The sequence below is a fragment of the Lithobates pipiens genome, unplaced genomic scaffold (genome assembly GCF_037356315.1).
Source record: "Lithobates pipiens isolate NorthernLeopardFrog02 unplaced genomic scaffold, aLitPip1_a1.2 Scaffold_27, whole genome shotgun sequence".
NCBI classification, from domain to species: Eukaryota; Metazoa; Chordata; class Amphibia; order Anura; family Ranidae; genus Lithobates; species Lithobates pipiens.
The window spans coordinates 13,943,044-13,970,301 of record NW_027507788.1 but is presented as its reverse complement, the minus strand read 5'-3'; the positions used below and the strand labels follow the sequence as shown (position 1 = coordinate 13,970,301).

General features: G+C 43.0%; 1 protein-coding gene and 1 non-coding gene across 2 annotated transcripts in view; one reads left to right on the top strand and one right to left on the bottom strand.

Annotated features, from left to right (window-relative positions):
* The first annotated feature begins 8,704 nt into the window (after positions 1-8,704).
* The window catches only part of LOC143933099 (alpha-tectorin-like), a 29,696-nt gene continuing 11,142 nt past the window's right edge, over positions 8,705-27,258 (top strand). The window contains exons 1-6 of the mRNA XM_077456040.1: positions 8,705-9,022; positions 14,067-14,121; positions 18,240-18,278; positions 18,764-18,894; positions 26,354-26,641; positions 26,844-26,984. Of these exons, the coding sequence (XP_077312166.1) occupies positions 14,085-14,121; positions 18,240-18,278; positions 18,764-18,894; positions 26,354-26,641; positions 26,844-26,984 (636 nt within the window). The 5' untranslated portion in view covers positions 8,705-9,022; positions 14,067-14,084. The remainder of the gene's footprint in view (positions 9,023-14,066; positions 14,122-18,239; positions 18,279-18,763; positions 18,895-26,353; positions 26,642-26,843; positions 26,985-27,258) is intronic.
* LOC143934701 (U6 spliceosomal RNA) lies at positions 11,180-11,285 on the bottom strand. The gene has a single exon (XR_013263342.1). It is a non-coding gene; the product is annotated as a U6 spliceosomal RNA (small nuclear RNA).

The following is a 27,258-nucleotide window of genomic DNA, read 5'->3' as shown; positions in this document are numbered from 1 at the left end:
GCGAGCATGTGGGTACAGGGGCGCTTTAAGAAAAAAAAAATTAATAGTAATTTCACTTTTATTTTTCTAGTTTGAAGCTTTCTTTTTCATTTTCTTTTATTTTTTTATTTTTTTTGATCGTTTTTATTCCTATTACAAGGAATGTAAGAGCATCCCTTGTAATAGGAATAGTACATGACAGGTCCTCTTTACAATGAGATTTGGGCTCTATAAGTCCTCACATCTCTCCTCGAGGCTGGAAAGCCTGCAATAAAAAAATAAAGAAAAAAAAGAGGTGGTTGAACTGGATGAACTTGTGTCTTTTTTCAACTTGACTAACTACAGTGGTGTGAAAAAGTGTTTGCCCCCTTCCTCATTTCCTGTTCCTTTGCATGTTTGTCACACTTAAGTGTTTCGGAACATCAAACCAATTTAAACAATAGTCAAGGACAACACAAGTAAACACAAAATGCAATTTGTAAATGAAGGTGTTTATTATTAAAGGTGAAAAAAAATCCAAACCATCATGGCCCTGTGTGAAAAAGTGATTGCCCCCCTTGTTAAAACATACTATAACTGTGGTTGTCCACACCTGAGTTCAATTTCTCTAGCCACACCCAGGCCTGATTATTGCCACACCTGTTCACAATCAAGGCATCACTTAAATAGGAGCTGCTTGACACAGTAAGGTCCACCAGAAGATCCTTAAAAGCTACACATCATACCGAGACCCAAAGAAATTCAGGAACAATTGAGAAAGAAAGTAATTGAGATCTATCAGTCTGGAAAGGGTTATAAAGCCATTTCCAAAGCTTTGGGAATCCAGCGAACCACAGTGAGAGCCATTATCCACAAATGGCGAAGACATGGAACAGTGGTGAACCTTCCCAGGAGTGGCCGGCCGCCCAAAATTACCCCAAGAGCGCAGCGACGACTCATCCAAGAGGTCACAAAAGACCCCACAACAACGTCCAAGGAACTGCAGGCCTCACTTGCCTCAGTTAAGGTCAGCGTTCATGCCTCCACCATCAGGATAAGACTGGGCAAAAATGGCCTGCATGGCAGAGTTCCAAGGAGAAAACCACTGCTGAGCAAAAAGAACATCAAAGCTCGTCTCAATTTCTCCACAACACATCTTGATGATCCCCAAGACTTTTGGGACAACATTCTGTGGACCGATGAGACAAAAGTGGAACTCTTTGGAAGGTGTGTGTCCAAGTATATCTGGCGTAGAAGGAACACTGCATTTCATAAAAAGAACATTATACCAACAGTAAAATATGGTGGTGGTAGTGTGATGGTCTGGGGCTGTTTTGCTGCTTCAGGACCTGGAAGACTTGCCGTGATAAAAGGAACTATGAATTCTGCTGTCTACCAAGAGATCCTGAAGGAGAATGTCCGACCATCTGTTCGTGTACTCAAGCTGAAACGAACTTGGGTTCTGCAGCAGGACAATGATCCTAAACAAACCAGCAAGTCCACCACCGAATGGCTGAAGAAAAACAAAATGAAGACTTTGGAGTGGCCTAGCCAAAGTCCTGACCTGAATCCTATTGAGATGTTGTGGTATGACCTTAAAAAGGCCGTTCATGCTCGAAAACCCTCTAATGTAACTGAATTAGGACAATTCTGCAAAGATGAGTGGGCCAAAATTCCTCCAGGACGCTGTAAAAGCCTCATTGCACGTTATCGCAAACGCTTGGTTGCAGTTGTTGCTGCTAAGGGTGGCCCAACCAGTTATTAGGTTTAGGGGGCAATCACTTTTTCACACAGGGCCATGATGGTTTGGATTTTTTTTCACCTTTAATAATAAACACCTTCATTTACAAATTGCATTTTGTGTTTACTTGTGTTGTCCTTGACTATTGTTTAAATTGGTTTGATGTTCCGAAACACTTAAGTGTGACAAACATGCAAAGGAACAGGAAATGAGGAAGGGGGCAAACACTTTTTCACACCACTGTATGTTAACTATCTCAGCTTCCAAGCCAAGACGGCAGAATTTTTTCAAATACAGAGGCCGGGCGTGCCGTCGTAACATCGCCAACGGCCACTGAACGATCATAGGGACTCCGGGGACCATCTGGTCCGCCGGAAATCTCTATGGTCAACATCTAGGGCCTGTCGGTTCCTTCACCGGTTCACCGATGGCAGGGGCGAACCGGGAGAAGCCCTGAAGTGGGGTCCCGCGGCTGAACATGATTGTTCTTATGGTGAAGGGAATCGCCGGCTGAAAAAGAAGATATCTGAATGATGTCTGTAACTGCAGGCATCATTCAGACATCACCGCTCAAATCGGATGACGTCATATGACGTTGGGCGGGCGGGACTTCGATGGCGCTGCTCTTCTCCCTCTTTTTGTATGCAAATGCAACCTGCTTAAGAACACCCACTCCCCCCTGTATGGACATCCAATAAGGCATTTTGATATCTCCATAACTCCACCCATGGTTTTGTATCGGGACTGAAGGCTCTTGAGAGGAGTACTGAGGCAGGGGGGCTTGTGATGTTTTTGGGAAGGTGTGTACAGCCCTCCCTGAATTGCCGAAAGAAGCACAGAAACCCAATAATGATATCACTGGGGCTAAAATAAGGCGTGTAATACCAACGGAAAGGTTTTATTTGCTAAAAAAATCATTATCATATCAATAAGTGGGGGGACCAAAGAAGGCAAAATATAACTTTAATCTTGGTGCCATTTTCTTGAAGATAACTTCAGCTTTAACATTGAATTTTCTGATTGGTGTGTTGGTCCTCTTGTGATTGGTTCTTTTTAACTTGCATCTTTTTTTCATCCCAAAAGATGAACTGAAAATAAATAAGTATTATTTGTCTTATATTTCATGCCAGGCCTCCCTGAACTGCAACTTAAATACATTTTAATCTTTTTTCTCTGTGTGATTCATGACTGAGCAAATCTATCTGTAACACGGTCATATCTCGATGGCATGACCATGAAGGCCTGGAGGTTGGAGATGACCAATGGCAGCCAGGGGGCGGTAAAAGTTGTCATACCCGCGCACTGCTAATTGGTGTTGACCTTTTGTTAAATCCCTTGTGTACACACAGGTAGGATTAGGAGTCTTCGGTGGACCGTGCCTCTGGATGAGTGATGGTTTGTGCTTTTTCATGTTCTTGGCTTTTACCAGGTCAAGTTTTACCAGGTCAAGTTTTTTTTTTTTTTTTACATCCTGTATCAAATATCCAGGATTAGGTAGATGCAGGAATTCTCAAAAATTCAAATTGATGATCACTGGTGCAATTCGTTACCTCTGAAATTGGGGCGACGTATTATCCAGCAACTTTTCCTTGGGTCGAAGAATGAAGGTTGAAAGGGTATATACACCGTTCAACCATAAACGTATGACCACTGACAGGTAAAGTGAATAACGTTGACTATCTTGTTACGACGACATCTGAAAGTGGGTGGGATATTAGGCAGCGAATGAACATGTTGTCCCTGAAGCTGATGTGTTGAAAGCAGAAAAAAAATGGGCAAGCGTAAGGATTTGAGGGACTTTGACCAAATTGTAATACCTAGACCAGGGGTAGGGAACCTCGGCTCTCCAGCTGTTTTGAAACTACAAGTCCCATGAGACATTGCAAGACCCTAACAATCACAGGCATGACTCCTAGAGGCAAAGGCATGATGGGATTTGTAGCTTCAAAACAGCTGGAGAGCCGAGATTCCCTACCCCTGACCTAGACCCATGCTGGCCCGTGTCTACAGCCAAAAATGCCTACATTGGACATACGAGCTTCAGAGCTGGACCACGGAGCAATGGAAGAAGCTGGCCTGGTCTGATGAATCACATTTTCTTTTACATCATGGGAATGGCCCGGGAGCTGGTGCCGCACCAGGATGAAGTATGGCGGGGGTTTCTCAACTAGGGTCCCTCCAGAGGTTGCTAGGTGTTCCTTGAGCAATTTCTGCCTCTCAGATAAGATCCCACCGACACCATTGATCTTTTTAGCTATCTGTTAGGCTGCTTTGATGCCGAGGCGCTATAGCGCTAGAAATAGGACCTGTAAAGAGCCTCTCACTCCGGAGGTGCGCTGACAGGACGCCAAAAAAAAAGTCCTGCAAGCCGCATCTTTGAGGTGCCGTAGGAGCGGTGTATTTGTGGGCGCATTTAACCCCGGAGGTTAAAAGCGCCTCGCTATTGCCCGAAAAGGGCCACAAAAACTATGGTAAAGTGCCGCTAAAAATAGCGCCCCCCCATGCCCCAGTCTGAAAGTAGCCTAAGTCGGGAATTCTTCCCAATGACCACAAATGTAAGGATCATTCTTCCCACTGACCATCACACTAATGTATCATGAGTTGTAGATATAGTCATTTTTAGCAGCGGTTCCCTGAGACCAGAAAGTTATTTCAAGGGTTCCTCCGTGTTGAAAAAGGATGCAGTATAGGAAGAAGGCAAGCCGGTGGAGGCAGTGTGAGGCTTTGGAAAATGTTCTGCTGGGAAACCTTGGGTCGTACCGTTCATGTGGATTGTACCTGACATGTACCACCTACCTAAACATTGTAGGTGACCAAGTACAGTCTTTCATGGAAATGGTATTCCCTGAGGCAGTGACCCCTTTCAGCAATATAATCCGCCCCGCCACACTGCAAAAATGGTTCAAGAATAGTTTGAGGAACACAATGACAAGTTGCAGGTGTTGACTTGGACTCTTGGTTCTCCAGATCTCAACCCAAATGAGTATCCTGGAAAATCAAGTCTAATCCGTGGAGGCCCCACCTTCCAACTTTCAGGACTTAAAGAATCTGCTACTGACTGCTTTAGAGGTCCAGTGGAGTCCTCGCCTGGATAGGTCAGGGGCAGCAAAAGAGGGCCCCACTCAGTAGTAGGTGGGTTTATAATTTTATGGCTGACTGATGTAAACCCTACTGATGAACTTCTCATGCTTGCTTCCAATTGGTCTGTCAAATACACCATTGCAAATAATACCTGTTGATCCTGCCGCAAATCCACTGCTATCCTCTGCAGTTTGCAGCAGTAACTCAAGCATAGTTATTAGGGAATCTATTATGACTATAGAAGACTTCACCCCTTTTATGGAGAAGAATAAATGGGGAGGTGTTCTGTTGCGATAGTATACTGTCTCGTCCAGGGCCAGGGGCGGACTGACCATTCGGGCACTGCCAGAGGGCCCCATGCCACTAAGGGGCCCCATCAGGGTTGCCAGCCTCAATAAAACCAGGGACAGTATGTAAAAATCTGTGTTTTTAAAAAAAAATCCCAAGATTATAGCTGCCCCGCCTCTCCAGTACCTTTTCAATGTGTGTATGTGTATTCTGTGTGTGTATACTGTGTGTATATTGTGTGTCTGTGTGTGTATACTGTGTGTATATTGTGTGTCTTTGTGTGTATACTGTGTGGCCCCATAATCTATTGCCTGGGGGCCCCATAATCTCCTATTGCCCGGGGGCCCCATAATCTCCTATTGCCCGGGGGCCCCATAATCTCCTATTGCCCGGGGGCCCCATGAGTTGTCAGTCCGCCCCTGTCCAGGGCGATAATCTCACTCCGCCATAGATACAGTACAGTACTACAGTGAGTATTGTCATAGGACAGGAAGTGTTTTACTGCCACGATCAGTGGGTGAAAATAAAGAAAAAAGAAAGCCTGAAAGAAAAGAACGAATGCAGCCACCACACCTAAGGACTGGTAAGCTGCACTATATTACATTTTGTTATTGGCTTTAGAGACATTTTAAAGCAGAATTTAAGACATGGCTTTTTTTTCTCTTCTTTATTTTCAAAATCCAAGGGCAGGGGCGGACTGACCATTGGTCCATTCGGGCACTGCCTGAGGGCCCCCGAGCCACTAGGGGGCCCCATCAGGGTTGTCACCCTTAGTAAAACCAGGGACAGTATGTAAAAATCTGTGTTGTTTTTTTACATCTGTCTCTGAAATGTCCCTTACCGACATCCCTTTGGTCTAAAAATCCCAAGATTATAGCTGCCCCACCTCTTCAGTACCTTCTCGGCCAATAGAACCATGTCTGTGTATACTGTGTGTATATGTATGTGTATACTGTGTGATTGTATACTGTGTGTGTATACTGTGTGGCCTCATAATCTCAGTTTGCCTGGGGGCCCCATAATCTCCTTTTGCCCGGGGGCCCCATGAGTTGTAAGTCCACCCCTGTCCAAGGGTTGTAATTACATAGTAACGTCTCATGATCAATAATAAGCATAACAATCATCTGCCATTTAACATAAAATATGATTCATTTGAAGAGACCGCCCTACTAGAATGCTCCATGATGAGTAGATTAATCAATAGATTCCCGGAGCTAGACCAATAGAGAGAGGCACTAACGTTACGTGACCATAGGAGGTTTTTTTTTTTTATGTTTAACGTTGGGTTGTGTTTTACAGAGCCGGCGACCTGGAAAAACCAAGTGGGAACTTTTGACCTGCATGCTTGTTGTGGGTCATTTTGAAGAGAAGAAAGAATTAAATTGAAAGCCTAGAACTCTTTTAACGTCTGGCAGGTCCAATATTTCTGCTCTCACCAGATTCCCTTTCAAGTGGAAGTTTGCCTACCAGGTGACTCCACACCCCGTTCTGGGGTGCCACTATTATGGCGCATGTGCAGATGTACCCACGGGCTCACTCCCGCCTTTGGCCTCTAGCAGAGCCGGTTGTCACATCTGCAAGTGATTTTCCACACACGGTTTCAGACTCACCTGGTAGCAGTCTTTGCATGTGCGTGGGAAACCCCAGGCGTGCGCAGATGGCCGAGGAAAGCAACGCATGCGCAGATGTGCCCCTGTCAGGGCTGGGCTCAGCCCTTCCTTCTCTGAGCTGGCGCCGCTTTACTGTTGTTTTAGCGGCGCTGTTTGGCTGCTAGTGGGGCGGTGCCGCGAAAGGGTTAAAACCACTGGTATAGCCACACTGCCCCATTGATTTCAATGGGCAGGAGTGGTGTATACACCGGTCCTTCACCGCTCCAAAGATGCTGCTAGCAGGACTTTTTATTTTTAGCGTCCTGCCAGCGCACCGCTCCAGTGTGAGAGCCCTCGGGGCTTTCACACTGGAGAGACAGCAGTGGCTGTTCCAGGGAGCTTTGCGGGCGTTGTTTTTAGCGCTGTAGCGCCTGCACAGCGCCCCAGTGTGAAAGGTGTCTGACTGGAAGGGTCAGTTGATTTGGGTGTTGGTGGTGGCTATTCTTTCCACTCTAACTATCAGTTTTTGGATGAAGATTTGGATTCGGTCGTTTTTTTTTCAGTTTTTTATGATCGATGGACTTTATTGTTTATTTATTGTTTTAGCGCTACACCTTTCTAGTATATAAAATAACAGTGATTGGAAGGGAAGCTTTATGCCCCATACACACGGTCGGATTTTCCGACGGAATATGTGCGATCGGATCGCGCTGTCGGAAAACCCGATCGTGTGTGGGGGCTCCATCGGACTTTTTCCATCAGATTTTCCGACGCACAAAGTTTGAGAGCAGGATCTAAAAAATTTCCGACTACAAAATCCGGTCGTTTAACTTCCGATCGCGTGTAGACAATTCCGACAGACAAAGTGCCCGGCATGCTCAGAATATATTACGAGACGAAAAGCTATTGGCCTCTTTATAGTCCCGTCGTACGCGTTTAACGCCACCTCGTTCTGAACGATCGGATTTTCCGACAACTTTGTGCGACCGTGTGTATGCAAGACAACTTTGGGCCAACATTTTTTCCGACGGATTTTGTTGTTGGAATGTCCAACCGTGTGTACAGGGCTTTAGAATGGCAGAGATGTTTTTTTTTATTACAAATGATGTGAGCGGACTGCCGTTCCTCTTTAACCTTAAAGTGGTTGTATACCCACATTTTTAACTTTTACCTACAGGAAAGCCTATAATAAGGCTTACCTGTAGGTAAAAAAAATATCTCCTAAACCTGTACGGTTTAGGAGATATTCCCCTCGGTATGCGCCGCTGACTGCAGCGGCGCATGCGCACAAGGGGTTTCTCGCCGTCAAAATCCGGCAGCGGCCGAGCGGCCGGACTGAAATCTCCCGCGCGCATGCGCGGGAGTGACGATATCGCGGCTCCGGCCACTCACAGCGCCGGAGCCGCGATACACGGGAGAAACGCCGAGGGAGCAAGTCAGCTCCCTCGGCGTGGATCGGGCCAGATGTCGGGGCCTCGTTCTAAGGTAAGTATTTCATAATGAGCTAGTATGCGGTGCATACTAGCTCATTATGCCTTTTGCTTTGCAGGTTTAAAAAAAAAAAAAAAAAAGTGCGGGTTTACTACCGCTTTAAAGAGGAGGGCCGGTTAAAAAAAAATAATTAAAAGTCAGCAGCTGCAAACACTGTAGCTGCTGACTTTTAATAAGCACACTTACCTGTCTTTCGGCTCTCGGGTCCCGGCGCCGCCATTCTATCTAAGGGAAACAGGCAGTGGAGCCTTGCGGCTTCACTGTCCGTCTCCTACTGCGCATGCGCGAGTCGCGCAGCGCTTTGTGAATGGGACGCGCTGTGTTCTGGGACACACAGTTCCCAGAACACAGCGCGACCCATTACCCAGAAGAAGCCGCACGGAGGAGAGAAGAAAGAAGATCTCCGCGGAGGAGGAAGAGGCAGATTAGGATGATGTGCCTAGCAACAGGCATTTCTGGTAAGTAAAAAAAAAAAATGTTTTCATTTTTTTTTTTTTTTCAGATTTTTTTCTAATTTTTAATGTATTTTTTTTTTTTTCAGGGTGGCCCACCACTTTAAAGAAGCATGGAGGCTTCCAATGCTGACCTTTCCTTCTAAAAGGATTCCAACATGGAGCAAACTGACATTTTTTTTTCCCCCCATACTGTAGCTATGACCAGGATCTCACCTGAGCCTTGTGTTTGCATTGATAGCATGAAAGACACCTGAGCCCTGGGATTTGGGCTGTGCCTCTCAGCAGCGTACGTTGCACCGACATATAAAAATGTGAGCGTGGTGACAGCCGAGGAACTCCCCCAGCCAAACAGTTATAAGTAATGTGACCCGTGCTGGCACTGCCCTTCGGAACCCTGACACCCAGCAGAAGCACCGGAGGTAGGAGCACTGCAGACTCGTTAAATGCCATTTATCAAAAAAAAATAAAAATATTGTATTCTTATAATGGGGGGGGGGGGGTGGATTAATTAATACTTGTAGTAATTGTAATTGTAATTGTAATTGTGATATGAATTCCTGTTTGATCCAATATGATTTTATTGATACTTCCCTCCGTATTTATGTCTGCGTACAACAAAAACGACAGTTGCAGGTTTTGGACAAACTATAAAAGCACTATGGGGGGGGTTCTTACAACTGTCAGACTTTATTTGAAGTAAAAATAAGAAAAAGACATGTATGATACAGTTTCCAAATAGAGTTAACGTAAACTGAATTTGTTTTTCTAAGTCCCTGATTTTTTATTTTTTTTGTTTACCCAGTGGTCCAACCAGTAGATCCGTTATTTTTCTATTTTATGGAACATTTAAAAAAAAATAAAAAATAAAATGGGCAGACCCAACAAACCGCTTGGTATTCTTTTTCCCATTTTTACTCTTCTATGGGGGGTTATTCACTAAAGGAAAATCCACTTTGCACTGCAAGGGCATTTGTAAGTAAAGTCGCTGTAGATCTGAGGGGGACATGCAAGGAAAATAAAAAAAACAGCATTTTAACTTGCACATGATTGGATGATAAAATCAGCAGAGCTTCCCCCCTCATTTCAGATATACCCCTTAGAGCTGTCAAAAAAAAAAGAAGCAGCTGGAAATGTTTATTAACAACATTGCTCAGCCCTGAAACGCTAAAATAAAAATAAACATTGTTTATTTTTGTATATTTCTGTTTGTTCATCTGCAGATCAAAGGGCTGAACAATTATTCATCTGTTTAACCCATTAATAACCCTTAATAAACTCTAATCAGCCTTAATTAACTCCCTATTCTCCTCCATTTAATTACTATTTTCCTGCTTTTTTTTTCCTTTTGTTCACATCTATTTTATAAACGATACACAATTAAAACTTTTTTGTTTTGTTTGCTTTGTTAATGAATATTTTTACACATCTATATTAACATATATTTACACATTTCACATTGAAAAAGTGATAAATTAAAAAAAAAAAAAATCGATTTATTTAATTTGTAAATAACTTTTCAATGCTTTGTACAACTGCTGACAGCTGAAGGTAAATTGGGGTCGGCGAGTACTAAAAAATAATACTCTCTGATTAGTACTTGTACACATTGTAAAAAAAAATGGTATGAGTGCATCCTTAATATACAGTATATATATATATATATATATATATATATATATATATATATATATATGTGTGTGTATATATATATATATATATATATATATATATATATATATATATATATATATATATGTGTGTATGTGTGTGTATATATATATATATATATATATATATGTGTATATATATATATATATGTATATATATATATATATATATATATATATATATATATATATATATATATATATATATATATGTGTGTATGTGTGTATATATATATATATATATATATATATATATATATATATATATTAATGTGCACAGTTGATTTTGCATTCTTTAATTTGTTCACTTGAGTCTACAGATTTACTACACTTCCAATTTTTAGACCAGATTTCCAAAAATGGATTCTGTATGCAAGAGAAAAAAAATACTTGGATTTTTTTTTCTTTTTTATTTGTCAAGAAAATTTCGAGATAGGAGCATAGAAAAAATATGATGTATTTTACAGTGATTTCAATGCTTTTTTGCCAGTTTATTATTACAATTTTTTTTTGCTATAATGAATAATGCTTATTATATATTTTCATAACTTTTTTTCATAATCAATTGTTTCATAACAATGTGTTAACAAAACAATTTCTTATAATTTTAATCTAGTCTTATGTCCCTCACATTATATTACTGTCAATGTAACACTTTTTCAGAGACAATTTATTTTGTACTTTGAATATAATTCCTATATATATATATATATATATATATATATAAACCGGTATATATATTTAGATTGTATACAAAATATATATATTGTATACGTATTTTAATGTTTTAATGGACTTAAAAAAAAATTCTGCGTGCCTTAGGTTATCTAGTCAAATAATCCTTAGGCTCCATGCAAACTGAAGCTCATAAACAGCCGTTTTTGTGAGTTTGGGTGTTTGTTTTTTGTTTTTTTTATGGAACGCTTCACGAAATTTGCGTGTCATCCTTGAGCAGGGGCCATGCTAATCTTCTCTGTATCATTCCAATTTTAGTATATGTGCTGCCGAAGCGAACAGCCCATAAACTCCCCTCTATGTTATCCTATGTGTCCATGGCACACATGGACATTTTTGGACGTTTATCAGCAGTGGAGTTTATGGGCTGTTTTCTGAACGCCATAAAATCGTGTTCAGGAGTCTTTTTTATGACCACAAAAAAAAAACGGCAAACGCTCATAAACATGGCTCACCAGTGTTTTTTTTTAAGTTTTTGATCCATTGAAGAAAAAAAAAAAAAGAAAAAAAATGCTAAAAAGTGCTGATGCGGAAAAATGCAAAAAAAGCTAATAAACGCTGTTGCAAAAACATAACATTTATAACATTCTTTTAACGTCCAGTGTGCATGGAGCCTTACCTTTTCTAATAAGCCCCATACACACTATCAGATTTTCTGCTGAGTTTTTCCTTCAGAATTACCAAAAACATATAATATGAGGTCAAACATTAGGAGTTTCAATGTGTATGCAATAAGGCAGGCCTTCTACTACATGGTTTTGGTAAATCTGATGAAAAAAATCAGCAGACAATCTGATAGTGTGTATGGGGCTTTAGGATGGAATACCCAGATCCTATATCCCAGTGAAACAAGAGTAACAGGGTTTAAGGATGAACTTTTTGTTATTATACAGGATATATTCAGCGCTAACAGTTTGCGCAGCGTTTTACAATCTAAAGGGAGACAGTACAGTTACAATATAATAAAATTCAAGAGGGTTAAGAGATCCTTGCTCATAAGAGCTTACAATTTAAATGTATTTTTCTTAATTAACAAAGCATCATGATATTGCTACTTCAGAGTTATAAATATAACATTTATTTATAAAAAATTAGCGTTTTCATTTAGTTAAATATTTTATTGCGTTTTACAAGTTACAACTTAATTGCATCATAAGAATTCTTATATAAATTATAACATATAACAAAGCTTCATAAATGTGTATAGATTAACAAGGTAAAGTTATCCATTAGTATATACTGACTATCTTTAAAACAAATAATGCTTCTGAAGATAAGTAATGTTATGTTGACATTAATATCTAAAAAAAATGATAAGATAGAGGTAGTAATATAGCCTCAATGATCTAGTATAGATATATACATAGAAAGAGTGAAAAAACATTAGTTCAGAAAATTAGCGTTTTCATATTTTCATTACAATTGGTTTTCATTTTATCATATGTAACTTTTAACATTTTAAGTTATGTAGTGAAATGTTGCTTATGTTTTATTAATTTTAAGAATTTAACACGCAGATCATTCATGTCAGTGAAATAAAAGAATACGAGTATATTTAAGAATATATTTACAGTATTTCTCCAAATAACAGAAAAATTTATTTTATAAAAATTATTATAATTAATATAATTATAATTATTATAAAATAAAATGTATTATAATTTTATAAAAATTCTACATGGCACACATCTTAGGTTATAGTCAGTTGTGTAAAAGTTTTATTACTTTAATATGCAGACCGTACTTGCCATGGAAACAATAGAATTAATGCTTACAATTATATTATCTTTAAAATTGATTACGGCTGTTCTGGAAATAATTGTGCCTTTCCTCCTTTGCTTGCTTCTGATAAATTTGAATAGATTTTCGTCTTTAAAATGGCGCACCTCTATTTATTCAGTACTATTTCAGGCCATTCGGGTCTCTAGTTTAGTTTGCATATGTATTTTGTAGAAAATATTCAAGAAGAATTCTGTAGAATTATCTGCAAAATCTGTTTAAGATAAACAATTTAACGATAAAGCCAATTTCGATCGAGGTACATTCAGTCAATTCTCTGTTAAATTTCTAATGCTGATACTTCAGTTTCAGGGCACTAGTGAAAGACAGACAAAAGATTGGAAAGAGCACCTGCCATGAAGGAAATATTGGAAATGCTATTAGAAACATAGACCAATTGGCACTAGGTCTGCCCCCCCCCCCCCCTTTTTTTTATATCAACTTTTCACATATTCATTTATTTACTGTCTGGCTACTGACCTATGTGTATCTCAGATATGTTTAAATTCAGCTATTGCCCATTTACAGGTATTTGTTGTGGTAAAGCACATATTAATTTGTGCATTACCACAAGCATCATGCTTTTGTTAGCGCATTAATATCCAATGGCACCATAGGCGTGCGCACAGGGTGTGCTGGGTGTGCCTGGGCACACCCTAATCACCCTGTGCAATGCAGATTTCCACTGCCGAAATGCCCCTACCCCTGTGACAGCTGAGGCTACAGAGAAAGGGACTGGGGAATCTCTGTCCTCAGTCCCTTTCTCTGCTATTTCACCAAAGCCCCTCAATGGGGCGCCTAAGAAATTGTTAGGAAAAAAAGAAATAAAAAATATTGTAAAAAAAATAAAAATAAAAAATAAAATTGGAAGAAAAAAAAAAAAAGACTGAAACCAATCTTATCCCTACTGACACCGTCTACTGCTATACTGCACATGCATGTTTGAGCTTTGGGGTGCACACCCTAATGCAATAGGCTGAGCACACCTATGAATGGCACCCTACTGTACCAAGGTAATACATCTTCAACATAGGTGCATGCAGCTCACCACTTTGTGTGGTAACAGACAGTCTACCTTGTGTTGCGACGTCCTGCTTCGGGAAAAAAAAATGCAACATGCCCAATTTTTTTGTCTATTCTTATTGATCTGGTTTGTATCTGACAATGCTAATTGCTTGGTCTCCACTGGCTAGTTCTACTGGAAGCTGGTGGACCAAGCCATAGCTCCCTATATGCTTACTTCTGCTATTTATTAAGCAATGTTAATACTATCATGTTTCAGGGAGGAAAGAGAACAATCATGAAGACGTGGATTGGTTTAACACTTCTGCTCCTGGGTAGGTACAAGTCCAACTCCTATCATATAGGACACTATCTATGCTGATGCTTGCATGTTGCTGCTGATATTAGTTCACACCTCCATAAAGGTATCCAAAATATTGAAGCACATTGGAAAAAATATTGTAAGCTGTATTGTCCTAACAAATAGGAAAGAAAATAAAGTATGGTGTACCTACCCTTGCTCCTGAGCATGCACATGAAACCAACTCCAGCCTTAGAGGGTACTACATATGCTGACGGTAGCACATTACTATTGATATTCATTCAAACCACCATAAAGACATCCAAAGCATTGAGCTGCACTAAGAAAACACATTGCATGCTGTATTGTCCTAACAACAGATATTTGTTGCATGCTGGATTGTCCTAACAGATAAGTATTGTGTACCTACCCTTGTTCGTGGGTAGGTACACAAGACTGACTCCTGCCCTATAGGGTACTCTGTAGCTGATGCTTACATGTTACCATTGATATCAATTTAAACCACCATAAAAATATAAAAAGCATTGAGTCACATGGAAACATTTTTTTGAAAGCTATATTGCCCTAACAGATAAGAAAGATAAGAAGGTCTTGTGTACTTACCCCCGCTCCTAGGTAGGTACACAAGACCAACTGTTGCCCTATAGCAGTAATGCCCATGGTCAGAGCCGTCTTTAATATTGATTGGACCCTGGGCAAAAATGTTCTTGGGGCCCCCCCAATGCAATTTCACTCTCCACCTGCTCTGAGACATACAGTAAATAGCAGCTAGACGTAAAATCAGTTTACTGTATCAGATCAGGCAGCCATTGTGATTGGTTGCCAATGGTTACAGCATATCATTACTGCTTACTGACTGGTTGCTAAAGGCTACAGCACACATTACGGATCACTGATTGGTTGCTAGAGGTTATAGCAAATGATTTCTGCTTGTTAATTGGTTGCTAGAGATTACTGTACAGTAATACTGCTCACTGATTGGTTGCTAGAGGTTACAGTACATCATATTCACATATATGACTGTCGCCTTTATTTACATATCAATGTCGTGGGCCGCAGCTATTTACTTAGTAATGCCACTGCTATTTACATATGAATACCTATTATTTACATGTAAACACAGGGTCTGCAGGTGAGTCATCAGTACTCAACAATAGGGCAGAGCTGGGCAGCATTAGTAGCAGCACTTCACACTGAGCTATTGGGACACAGCACAGGACTAAAACTTCAAGGGACAAGGGAATTTAAACTGGGATAGTTGGCAAGTATGAGGCAGCTGTTTTGGGCCTCACAACAATGACAGGGCCCAGGGCAGCTGCCCCTTTTGCCCTGCCTTAAAGACGGCCCTGCCCATGGTGCTCAACTACATTGCAGAGTGCTTGAGCTTCAAGGAAAATGTAGTTCCAATACATCTGGGGTGCCAAGGTTTTCCATCACTGCCTTATAGGGTACAACATATGCTGATGCTTGCACATTAGCATCCATATCAATTGAAACCATCATGAAGATGTCCAAAGCATTGAGCCGCATTGGGAAAAAATTATTGCAAGCTGTATTGTCCCAACAGATAAGAATGATACAAAATATCACGTATCTACCCCTGCGCCTGGGTAGGGACACAAGACCAACTGTTGCCCTATAGCAGTAATGGCAAACCTTGGCACCCCAGAAGTTTTGGAACTACATTTTCCATGATGCTCACCTACACTGCAGAGTGCATGAGCATCAAGGGAAATGTAGTTCCAAAACATCTGGGGTGCCAAGGTCCGCCATCACTGCCCTATAGGATACAACATATGCTGATGCTTGCACATTAGCATTCATATCAATTGAAACCATCATGAAGACGTCCAAAGCGTTGAGCCGCATCGGGAAAAAATGATTGCAAGCTGTATTGTCCCAACAGATAAGAACGATACGGAAAGTATCATGTATCTACCCCTTCTCCTGGGTAGGTACACAAGACCAACTCCTGCCTTATAGGTTACTCTGTATCCAATGCTTACATGCTACCACTGATATAAATTAAAACCAACTGGTCATGTGCCCTCTTATAAAACCTTTCTGGATTGAGGTACACAAATTGATAACACAAATCACCACATACATTTTGGACTTTACCCCAGCGCAATTCCTCATACACCACTCGCCTCTCCTGAAAAAAAAAAAAAACATACTTCAGATCGCTAGCCATACACTTAGTAAATGCAACCAGAATGTGTGTTCCGGCCTTCCGGCATTCATCAGAACCCCCCCAAGATTGCAGACTGGCTTTGTAGGGTAAATAAAGTTATAAAGTTGCAGAAATGGAAAGACTTAATAGTATTGCACATGAAACACCCTCTAAATATACCAAAACGTGGGCAACTTGGCATAATTTCAACCAATTTCACCCAATTGGCTAACCACGTGCCTACCTTGGCGACTGAGCCTAACTCGCTTTACAGGAAAACTAAACCTACGGATCTGCGGGATCCGAGGGTAAGAGGTACCAGGACGAGATTGGTCGCCCCGTCCTATCTACCACCCCCCTGTCCTTTCTCTTACCTCCTCTCTCTTCTCTTTCTATATCACCACTCAATCCTCTTTCTCTTATCCCTACCCTCCCTATCTGATTTTGATACCAAACACCTATCTTAATTAACAACTATTGTCATGACATCTCCCAAAAGACCAGTGAAGATGGTCGAAGAACAGTAATTTGGCTATAATCTCTAAATTGTATTCATCTATATTAACCTTTGTCAGAATATTTGATTTAAACCACATATATCTGTGCCTTTTCCAATTATAATACTCTATTTGATGTAAGACATGTAATGCCTGAACTCCCACTTATACCTGTTTTGTATTGTATAACTTTATACAATTTTTAAATAAAGTTATTGTTAAAATAAATTAAGACCAACATAAAAATATCAAAAAATGAAGTCGCATTGTGAAAAATGATTGAAAACGATATTGTGCTAACAGATAAGAAAGATAAGAAGGTCTTGTGTACTTACTCCTGCTTCTAGGTAGGTACACAATACAGACTGCTGCCTTACATGGTACAACATACTGTATGCTGATTCCTGTACATTGCCTTTTATACCAATTGAAACCAACATTAAAGCCTCGTACACACGATCGGATTGTTGGCCAACAAAGCCGTGGAATTTTGTCCGAAGGAGCAAGCGCAGGTGCACTGGGTAAGCCGCAGATCGCGGCGATATGCCGCGAGTGTCGGCTCCCATGCGCATGCGTGGGAGTGACGTTATTGCTGCTCCGGCTAATCACAGCACCGGAGCAGCGAGACCCACGAAGACCCACCAAGAAGATGGACGTTCGGAACTACAGGGGACAGCGGTGACTTCGCTGGCTCCTGTGTCAGGTAAGTGACACATAATGGACTACTATGCGATGCAATGCGATGCATAGTAGTCCATTATGTTTTACCTTTGCAGGGAATCAAAGAGGAAGTAAACCCATCTCTTTAAGTAGTGAGGGAGATGTTCACCTCTCGTGCCAAGGGTTCCCAAATACACTCAAACTACTTAAAGCGGAGGTTCACCCTAAAGTGGACCTTCCGCTCATCGGAACCCTCCCCCCCTCCGGCGCCACAATTGGCACCTTTCAGGGGGGAGGGGGATGCAGATACCTGTACAGTACAGGTATCTGCACCCACTTCCGGGATAGCTCTCTGCGGAAAGGTGCGTAGATTACGCACCCCCTTTCCGCAAGTGCCCGCCCCTTTCCGCAAGTGCCCTGCTGCCTGCTGGGAAACACACAGATCCCAGAGGCAGCGGGGACCGTCCTTATTGCGCAGCGCGACTCGCGCATGCGCAGTAGGGAACCGGGAAATGAAGCCGAAAGGCTCCATTTCCTGATTCCCATACCCAAGATGGCGGCGGCAGCACCCGAGCGACGATCTAGAGATCGGCTTCGGGTGCCGACATCGCGGGCGCGCTGGACAGGTAAGTGTCACTATTTTAAAAGTCAGCAGCTGCAGTATTTGTAGCTAACTTTATCTTAAAGCACACAGTGTTTATTTTATGTTCAAATAGGGTCTCAGTAACCACACCTGATGTATTTTTATAACTTTAAAAAAAATGTAATTTGTTTCCTGTTTTTTTTATTTTTTTATTTCAGCTTTGCCATCGGTTTTCTCCTCTGTGTGTAAGAAAGAAGGTACGGTTGATTTCTCAAACCACCATAAACTGCAATGGAGTACACATATTTTCCACTAAAATCTTAAACAATGTTTAGAAAACTAGCATAGCCACCCCATCTAAACACTACAATATATAACTTTTTTTTGCTTTTGGGTTTATATACACTTAAAACCTCAGTTGTGACTTCATGTAGAGGCAGTGAGGTGTACAAAGGAGCAGAGGGGGGGTGACCGCAGTGGAAAATACTGGCTATGAACTCAGTGCAGTCATCATGGGGAGGCAGTATTGTTTTTCTTTCAGTAGCTCTAAAAAAATTAATAGCCAGACGCAGACAGCAATGCAAACATCATTATTCATTACAAAGTGATGCATATAGTTTTATATGTTAGGTCATTTAAAAAAAAATATATATAATTTTTCCCCATTGCCTTGTATTTTAACATACAGTATGACTTGTTATACCTTTCTGACGCGTTTGCTATTTTGATCTTTCCTCCGCAGGCACAAATCTTTTTAATTATGGGCCAGCTTTTAATGACCTGATAACTCCAGAAGATGATGACGGTGCAACAGATGAAATTGCATTACTCCATTCATTTACTTTCTTTGGGGAGACACACCGATCTTGTTACGTAGGTTTTTATCTTACTGAATCCACCATGACTATAAAAAAAATTCATAAAGCGGTCGTAAACCACCGTTTTTTTTTTTTCCTTTAAACTTGCAAGGCAAAGCTTTAATGTGCTAGTATGTATCGCATACTAGCACATTATATGAAATGTACTTTAAAGCGGAGCTCCACCCGATTTTAGGACATTAGACCAATCCAATCAACTCTATCTCCTAATGTAAAAACTGAAGTTTTTTTTTTTTTTTCTTTGTAACTTACTTGTCATTTTAATCTCTGTATTTCCTGTCTCTCCTGTGTGCGGATAGAGCCGTGGCTAGTGCGGCTATTTCGTAATTTCCTGATAGCCGCACTGGCTCCTGGGAGCTTGTGTCATTGTTCCCAGGAGTCAGTGAGGCATTGCGGGATTTCAGCTACATTGCAATCACAACAGGGCGGGACTTCCAAAGCTGCCGCCTGTTGCGATGGCAACCTGAGTTATTGACGGCGCTCCAAATTCAACTTACTGCGCATGCGCGAGATCGGGGATACAACGCGCAGTGCATGCTGGTCGATCAGCAGCACTGTATCCTCAGAAGAGGATGCCTGTGGGCTTCCCATGCCCACAGGCAACATGAGAACGGACAAAAAAGAAGATTTAAACGTTTTTTTAAACAGAAAACTGACATCTTAACGGCATAAAAATTGAAACAAGTGAGTTTTAATTTTAAATAATTGAATCTGTGACATTTTAGCAAAAAAACAAAACAAAAAAACATTTAGGCAGTGGAACTCCGCTTTAAAATGAAACCCTCTAGCACAGGGGTATGGAACCTCGGCTCTCCAACTGTTTTGAAACTACAAATCCCATCATGCCTCTGCCTCTAGGAGTCATGCCTGTGATTGTTAGGGTCTTGCAATGTCTCATGGGACTTGTAGTTTCAAAACAGCTGGAGAGCCGAGGTTCCCTACCCCTTCGGTCTAGCGGCTCGCTGTCACCGCTGACAGGGCTTCCATCTTCACCCGGGCCTTCCCTTTCAGGTTGGTGGCCTTTGATTGGACGAGGCGCGATGACCTCACTCCCGCAAGAGCCGCTTTTCCCAGCACAGGGCTCTGAAGGAAAGGCACGGTAGGCCGTTCCTTCAGAGAGAATGCGACGGTGACGTCACTCGCGGATTCACAAGTAAGACCACTTTCACACCGAGGCACTTTTCAGGCGCTTTTACGCTAAAAACAGCGCCTAAAAAGCCCACGAAAATGTATTTCCATTAAAATCAATGAATGCTTTCACACTGGGGCAGTGTGCTGGCAGGGCGGTGCAAAACTCCCCTCTCCATTGAAATGAATGGAAAGCTCTTCAAAAGCACCTGAAAAGCTCTTCAAAAGCACTCAGTGTTTTTTACTGGCAGTTTAGAAGCGCCTCAGTGTGAAAGTGGCCTTAATATCTCATAAATGGTGCAAGTTTAGGAGATTTTTTTTTACTGTACCTATAGGTAAGCCTTACCTATAGGTACAAATAGTTCATGGGAGTTTACTCCCACTTTAAATCGGTACTTCAGGCAAAACTTTTTATTAGGACTGTTGAAATTAAAGATTAATTCCTTGATTAATCAATTAATTTTTTTTGATCGATCAAAATTCTTTTGTTCGGTACTCATCCTCTCCGCTGGCTTCCGGGTCTTCAGGGAGTTCCGTCGGAAGATCCGGCGATGTCACGGACATCAACGCCACCGGACTCCTCCGCCCTTCCCCAAGTGCCTCCGTCTACGAAGGGAAGGGGGGAGGAGTCCAGTGACGTCAAAGTTCTGATAAAACGTAACGCGTATGGGAGGAGGAGCTACGCATGACGTCACCCGCTGCTGCCCTATGGAACTAACACGATTGTTGGCTTTACATGCTGTGTTTTTATCATCTTTATGTGAGTAGTTTGTGTTTGAACACAAAAATGAAATCTTATATTTAAACGGTGAGCACTTAGATTTAGATTGGGGAAGGGTCAAATCCTGTTCCAGGATTTAATGGACTGAGGTGTATACTGTATGGCAGGGGGTGCCCAACCAGTGGCCTGGGGGCCACATGTGGCCCACAGAGCCCTCTGATGTGGCCCGCGACCTCCTTTTGTAGGATGTCAGATTGGCAAGCCCAGATCATGGGTTGTAGATCCGCCATCCCAGAGAATCTGTGTTGTTAATGAAGCCAGCAAAGCAAGCAGTTGTGGAGTAGAGCTGTATAAGCTGATGCTTCCTGTATAGCGCCGTCTCTTGCCACAGGCGGAGTGATACTGAATGCACTCTGCCAGGGACAGCAACAGCAGGTGATACCTGAATGGAAGACTGTTATTAAGACCCCTTTCACACTGGGGCGTTTTTCAGGCGTTTTTCAGGCGTTTTAGCGTTAAAAAAGCGCCTGTAAAGCGCTTGAAAGAAGCCTCATCTGCAGTCCCAACGTGAAAGCCCAAGTGCTTTAAGAGCCCTTTCACAATGTCAGCGCCCGAAAAACGCTCGTAAAGCACCGCTTAAACTAGCACCGCTTTACCAGCGTTTTTCGAGCGTTTTTGGGGCGCTTTTAACCCCTGCTAGTGGCCAAAGAAAGGGTTAAAAGCGCCCACAAAACGCTGCTGCCAATAGCGTTTTTCAGGCGTTTTACAGGCGCTTCCCATTGATTTCAATGGGAAGGGGCGCTTTAGGAGCATTGTATTCACCGCTCCAAAAGCTCTGCAAAGAAGCTGCTTGCAGGACTTTTTTTGTGACGCTCTGCCAGCGCAGGGCCTCAGTGTGAAAGCACTCGGACTTTTACATTGGGATTGCAGTTGCAGCTTCTTTCAGACGCTTTTATTAACGCTAAAGCGCCTGAAAAACGCTCCAGTGTGAAAGGGATCTAGGTGTGAAAGCACTCGGGCTTTTACATTGGGATTGCAGTTGCAGCTTCTTTCAAGCACTTTACAGGCGCTTTTTTTAACACTTAGACCCCTTTCACACTGGGGCGTTTTTCAGGCGTTTTTCATGCGCTTTAGCATTAAAAAAAGCGCCTGAAAGAAGCCGCAACTGCAATCCCAATGTAAAAGCTTGAGTGCTTGCACACCGAGATTCCTTTCACACTGGGGCGTTTTTCAGGTGCTTTAGCGTTAAAAAAAGCGCCTGAAAGAAGCTGCAACTGCAATCCCAATGTAAAAGCCCGAGTGCTTTCACACTGAGGCGCTGCGCTGGCAGAGCGTCAAAAAAAGTCCTGCAAGCAGCTTCTTTGCAGCGCTTTTGGAGCGGTGAATACAACGCTCCTAAAGTGCCCCTCCCTATTGAAATCAATGGGAAGCACCTGTAAAACGCCTGAAAAACGCCCGAAAAATGCTATTGGCAGCAGCATTTTGTGGGCGCTTTTAACCCTTTATTTGGCCACTAGCAGGGGTTAAAAACTCCCCAATAACGCTCGAAAAACGCTGGTAAAGCGCTGCTAGTTTAAGCGGTGCTTTAAGAGCATTTTTCAGGCGCTGACATTGTGAAAGGGCTCTTAAAGCACTTGGGCTTTCACATTGGGACTGCAGATGAGGCTTCTTTCAAGCACTTTACAGGCGCTTTTTTAACGCTAAAGCGCCGGAAAAATGCCTGAAAAACGCCCCAGTGTGAAAGGGGTTTAAAGGTCAGTTTATTACTAAAATTGGATTGTATATACGGGCATATCTGCGCAGTGGTTACTGGGCTGCTTTCAAACTGATCCACAGGTGCAGTGCACCTTCAGGTTACCTGCACTGAGGCATAGACTTCTGTTATTACCTGTGGGTTTGATGCGCATTCAGAAAGTGCACCATGCCTGCAGGATATAATAGAAGTCTATGGCAAAGTGTAGCTAACCCGCAGGAAAGACACAGGTTCACTGCGCTGCATTCGTGTGAAAGGCCCCTTTCACACAATCGGTCCAACCCAATCAGACCCTCCATTCACCTCTATGAAATGGCAAATGTAAACAGATTTGTGTCCTTTTACACCCGCCTACCTCCAATCTGATTCGATGAAAAAAAAAAGAAAAGGGGAACTGTCTGGGCGGATCGGATCGGAAGACACATAGAGTAGAGTGGGCTGTCATCCGCCTGCTCTGTGGCCCGCGACCGGTTACCAAGTCGCATAAGTGGCCCTTGCTCTTCAAAAGGTTGGGCACCCCTGCTGTGTGGGATTGAAAAGTCCACTGTGGTTTTAGGGAATTCAGCTCAGTGGTGGTAGAAACATTTGCAGTGAGTTCATGTCAGTTCAAACTGTGGTTTTAAGACTTTGCTTGGTAATAAACAAATCTAAAGCAAAGTCCTTACATCAGAGTTTCCCATGAAGGGGTCTTTAGCCGTTACCATTCAAACTGGCGCAGTCAGAATAATGCCGAGCCACCAGGCTTTCTCTGCAGCAGAGCCACCGCTTAGGCCCCAATCCTGGCCTTCGATAGATCCCTCAGACCATCTCGCCCAGCTCTCCTGGGTCCCTGGGTCTTAGCCTTGTAGTTGCAGCACCCTGCTGCACAGTCTTGCCAAAATGCACAAAAATGGTCAACAAGCCAGCGAGTTTTTGTGCAGAATGGGTTACATAGTTACATAGTTACATAGCTAGTAAGGTTGAATAAAGACACCAGTCCATCCAGTTCAACCTAAGTGTCTACAATTGTCCCTTTCCCAGTACATTGCACACTCACATTGGTCCCTACCCTCAAGGAGCCCACAATCCAAGGTCCCTATTCATATACTAGGGCCAATTTTGGATAGAAGCCAATTAACCTACCTGCATGTCTTTGGAGTGTGGGAGGAAACCGGAGTACCCGGAGGAAACCCACGCAGGCACAGGGAGAACATGCAAACTCCAGGCAGGTAGTGTCGTGATTGGGATTTGAACCAGCGACCCTTTTTACTGCTAGGTGAGAGTGCTAACCACTACACCACTGTGCCGCACAGAACTACAACCACAGGCACCATGTGGGGCAGTTTACATCATAGGTTGATAAGGGGGATGCTGAGTTCCTGAGGACATCCTTCCCCCTCAACTGCCCCTCTCCATCAGCACTGGGGTCACATTAAGGTTGCCACCTGTCCAGGATTCACCCAGACAGTTCGGGTTTGGAATCATGTGTCCGGGTTTCAAACTGCCTGAAACCCGGACACATTATTCAGACTGGACTATGGACTCCCAGCAGGGTTGTTGACTCTAGTTGCCTAAGCTGAGAGTGTCTGTTACACTCTTTCACACTGCCCAAAGCCAGCACTAACAGATCCCCAACATACAGACGAGAGAGGAGAGAGGGCTCGATCTGCTCCTCTTCCCTCCACGCCTACCCCGCTGTGTCTGCCCCACACTCCAATCCCCGGCACTGTGCCTCAGGAAAGGAAAGTGGGGCCTGTAAATTTGAAGTCTAGCAGCCTCAGATACATCAGGATGAGAGGGACTGTCAAGGGGTGAGTGAGCTCCCCATCCATCCCTGTCTGTGACTGAAGTCCCACGTTATCTCTCCTGCCTCTGAGTGAGTACACTAAGCTAAATCAGGGTTCTCAGAGCACCCCTTACATCACAGTTCCCCTTTACACCAGAGGCCACAGTGTTCCCCCTTACATCAGAGTCCTCTCCGTACATCAGAGTACTCAGTGTTCCCCCCTTACATCATGGTTCCCAGAGCATCCCTTATGTTGGAGTCCCCAGAGTTCTCCCTTACATTAGAGTCTGTAGAGTCCCACCTTACAGTGTAAGGGAAGTGTTCGGGTTTGACTTGAAGAAAAGGTGGCAACCCTAGGTCACATTAGCTGAATAAGGGAGAAAAACTGAGGGAAAAGAGAAACCCCCAGAATAGTTGTCCGTACCTGTGTGCAAAGGCATATTGCTTTGTGCAAACAAATCACCTCTATTGTTGGGTGTCCTATGGTGTGGCTGCTGCTACATTATGTAAAACTGTTAGTTTAGTTTTTTTGCATTTTAGAATGGGGGTCTCTCAAGTGCAGAATTCTAGCTTTAACCACTTGCTTACTGGGCACTTAAACCCCCCTCCTGCCCAGACCAATTTTCATCTTTCAGCGCTGATGCACTTTGAATGACAATTGCGCGGACATACAACACTGTACCCAAATGAAATTTTTATCATTTTTTCCCACAAATAGAGCTTTCTTTTGGTGGTATTTAATTACAGCTGGGAGTTTTATTTTTTGCTAAACAAACAAAAAAATTTGCAAAATAAAAATAAATAAAAAAATCATGTTTAATAGTTTGTTATAAAATTTTGCAAACAGGTCATTTTTCTCCTTCATTGAAGTGCGCTGATGAGGCAGCACTGATAGGCTGCACTGGTGGGCACTGATAGGCTGCACTGGTGGGCACTGATAGGCATAGTTAAGGTGGCACCAATAGGCACAGATAAAGTGGCGCCGATAGGCACAGATAAGGTAGTACTGATGGGCACAGATAAGGCGGCACTGATGGGCACAGATGGGCACAGATAAGATGGCACGGATGGGTGGCACGGATGGGTGGCACTAAGGGGCACTGATAGGTACCACTGACAGATGGGACTGATGGGCACTGATAGGTGGCAATGATAGGTGGCACTGCTGGGCACTAATGGGCGGCACTGATGGGCACTGGTAGATGACACTGATGGGCACGGATATGTGGCACTGGGGTGCAGCACCGTTGTTGAGGCAATTTGCGGGCTCTGATGGGTGGCACTGTGGGCACTGCTGGGTGGCACTGTGGGCACTGCTGGGTGGCACTGACGGGGGCACTTATTTATTGATGAGGTGGCACTGGCAGGGGGCAGGTGGGCACTGGCAGAGCTGGCCGTGATCGGGACTGATGTCTCTTTTTTTTTCTCCTCGCGCTGTCAGCCGGCTCCGTTGTATCACATGATCAGCTGTCATTGGCTGACAGCTGATCACGTGGTAAGGGGTCGGGATCGACCCCTTGCTCGGATCCGTGATCAGGCGAGTCTCATAGACTCGCCGATCACAGAGCGCGCCGCGCACGCCCCTCAGGGGGCGCGCAGGTTGCTCGTGCTCGGGACGAAGTCAATAGACGTAGTCCCGGCAAAGGAGGTCCGCGCTTTAGCCGTCATTTGGCTATAGCGCGGATCTCAACTGGTTAACCTCTTCACACAGGCGGTAAGCATATATGCAGCCAATCGGCGGGTGAGCCTTAACGCAGAGGGGTACCAGGATGTAAACAAAGCTGTGCTAAGAGCGCTTGCCCTGTGTGCTCCCGGTACAGTTACCGCCGGTTATAGAAAAAGCCCCCGATCCCTACTTGCGACCGGGAGCTTTCCGATCATGTGTCCACTGTGACAGCCAATCATAGCGGTCAAATGATCAGAAACCCCGTACTGTATCCAGGCAACAGAAATCTCTTAAAGGGCCGGGAGGCACCAGCATTAGGAGGTTAATGAATAAGTCTATACATTTATATAAAAGTTATAGAATCTATCCACAGCGAAAGCATACTGTAAAAAAGTTTTTTTCTTTTCTTTTTATCCTGTAGGTAAACAACAATGGTGCAATTTCCTTTAGAGGACCAGTCGCTGAGTACACCCCTGATGCCTTCCCTCTGGACAAATTCACTATGATCTGTCCTTTTTGGGGGGACGTAGATAACGAAGACGAGGAAGATGCTTACATTTACTACAGGCAGATCGTTGAGGAAGATTTCCTAGAGTGCGCAGGTCAAGAGATCAGAAAGCATTTTGAAGATATGGGGAATTACGAACCTGTCTGGATGTTTCTTGTAACCTGGCACAACGTACCTTATCATGGAAGTGAATCAAACAGGGTACGAGATGGTGTCAATTGATGCCACATGCTTGGGGTGTATCTAACTGTCGCTTCCAAAGAGTTGAAGGCCTGATCTCTTGGTAGCAGCTGATCCTGGTGGATGCGATGAACAAACCGTCGCCGAACCATTCTTATGACTATGTTGTTAGGCGGTGGATGTTGAAAAGTTAATAATATCTTGCTCTTGTTTTATGTTCCAGACAAACACCTTCCAGTGTCTGCTGGCCTCTGACAAGTACCAGAGGTCTGTTGTCCTTTTCCTGTATGAAATAATTACGTGGACAACAGGCACGGCCAGTGGTGGAGATCCTAAGAACGGTCTTGGGGGCACCCCTGCTCAGGTATGACAACTGAATGCGGCAGAATAGGATTATGATCTGAATACATAGCTGAGCCCATAAACAATACATTTTTTTTTTACATTTCAGCTTACCCGTACGTATATCTGCAACATTAGTTTTCTTTTTTACAGGTTCAGTACATTTTCTACAAGTCCAGAGTATACACTCACCGGCCACGTTATTAGGTACGCCAGTTCAATTGCTTGGTAATAGGGATGAGCCGAACACCCCCCGGTTCGGTTCGCACCAGAACTTTCGAATGGACCCAAAATTC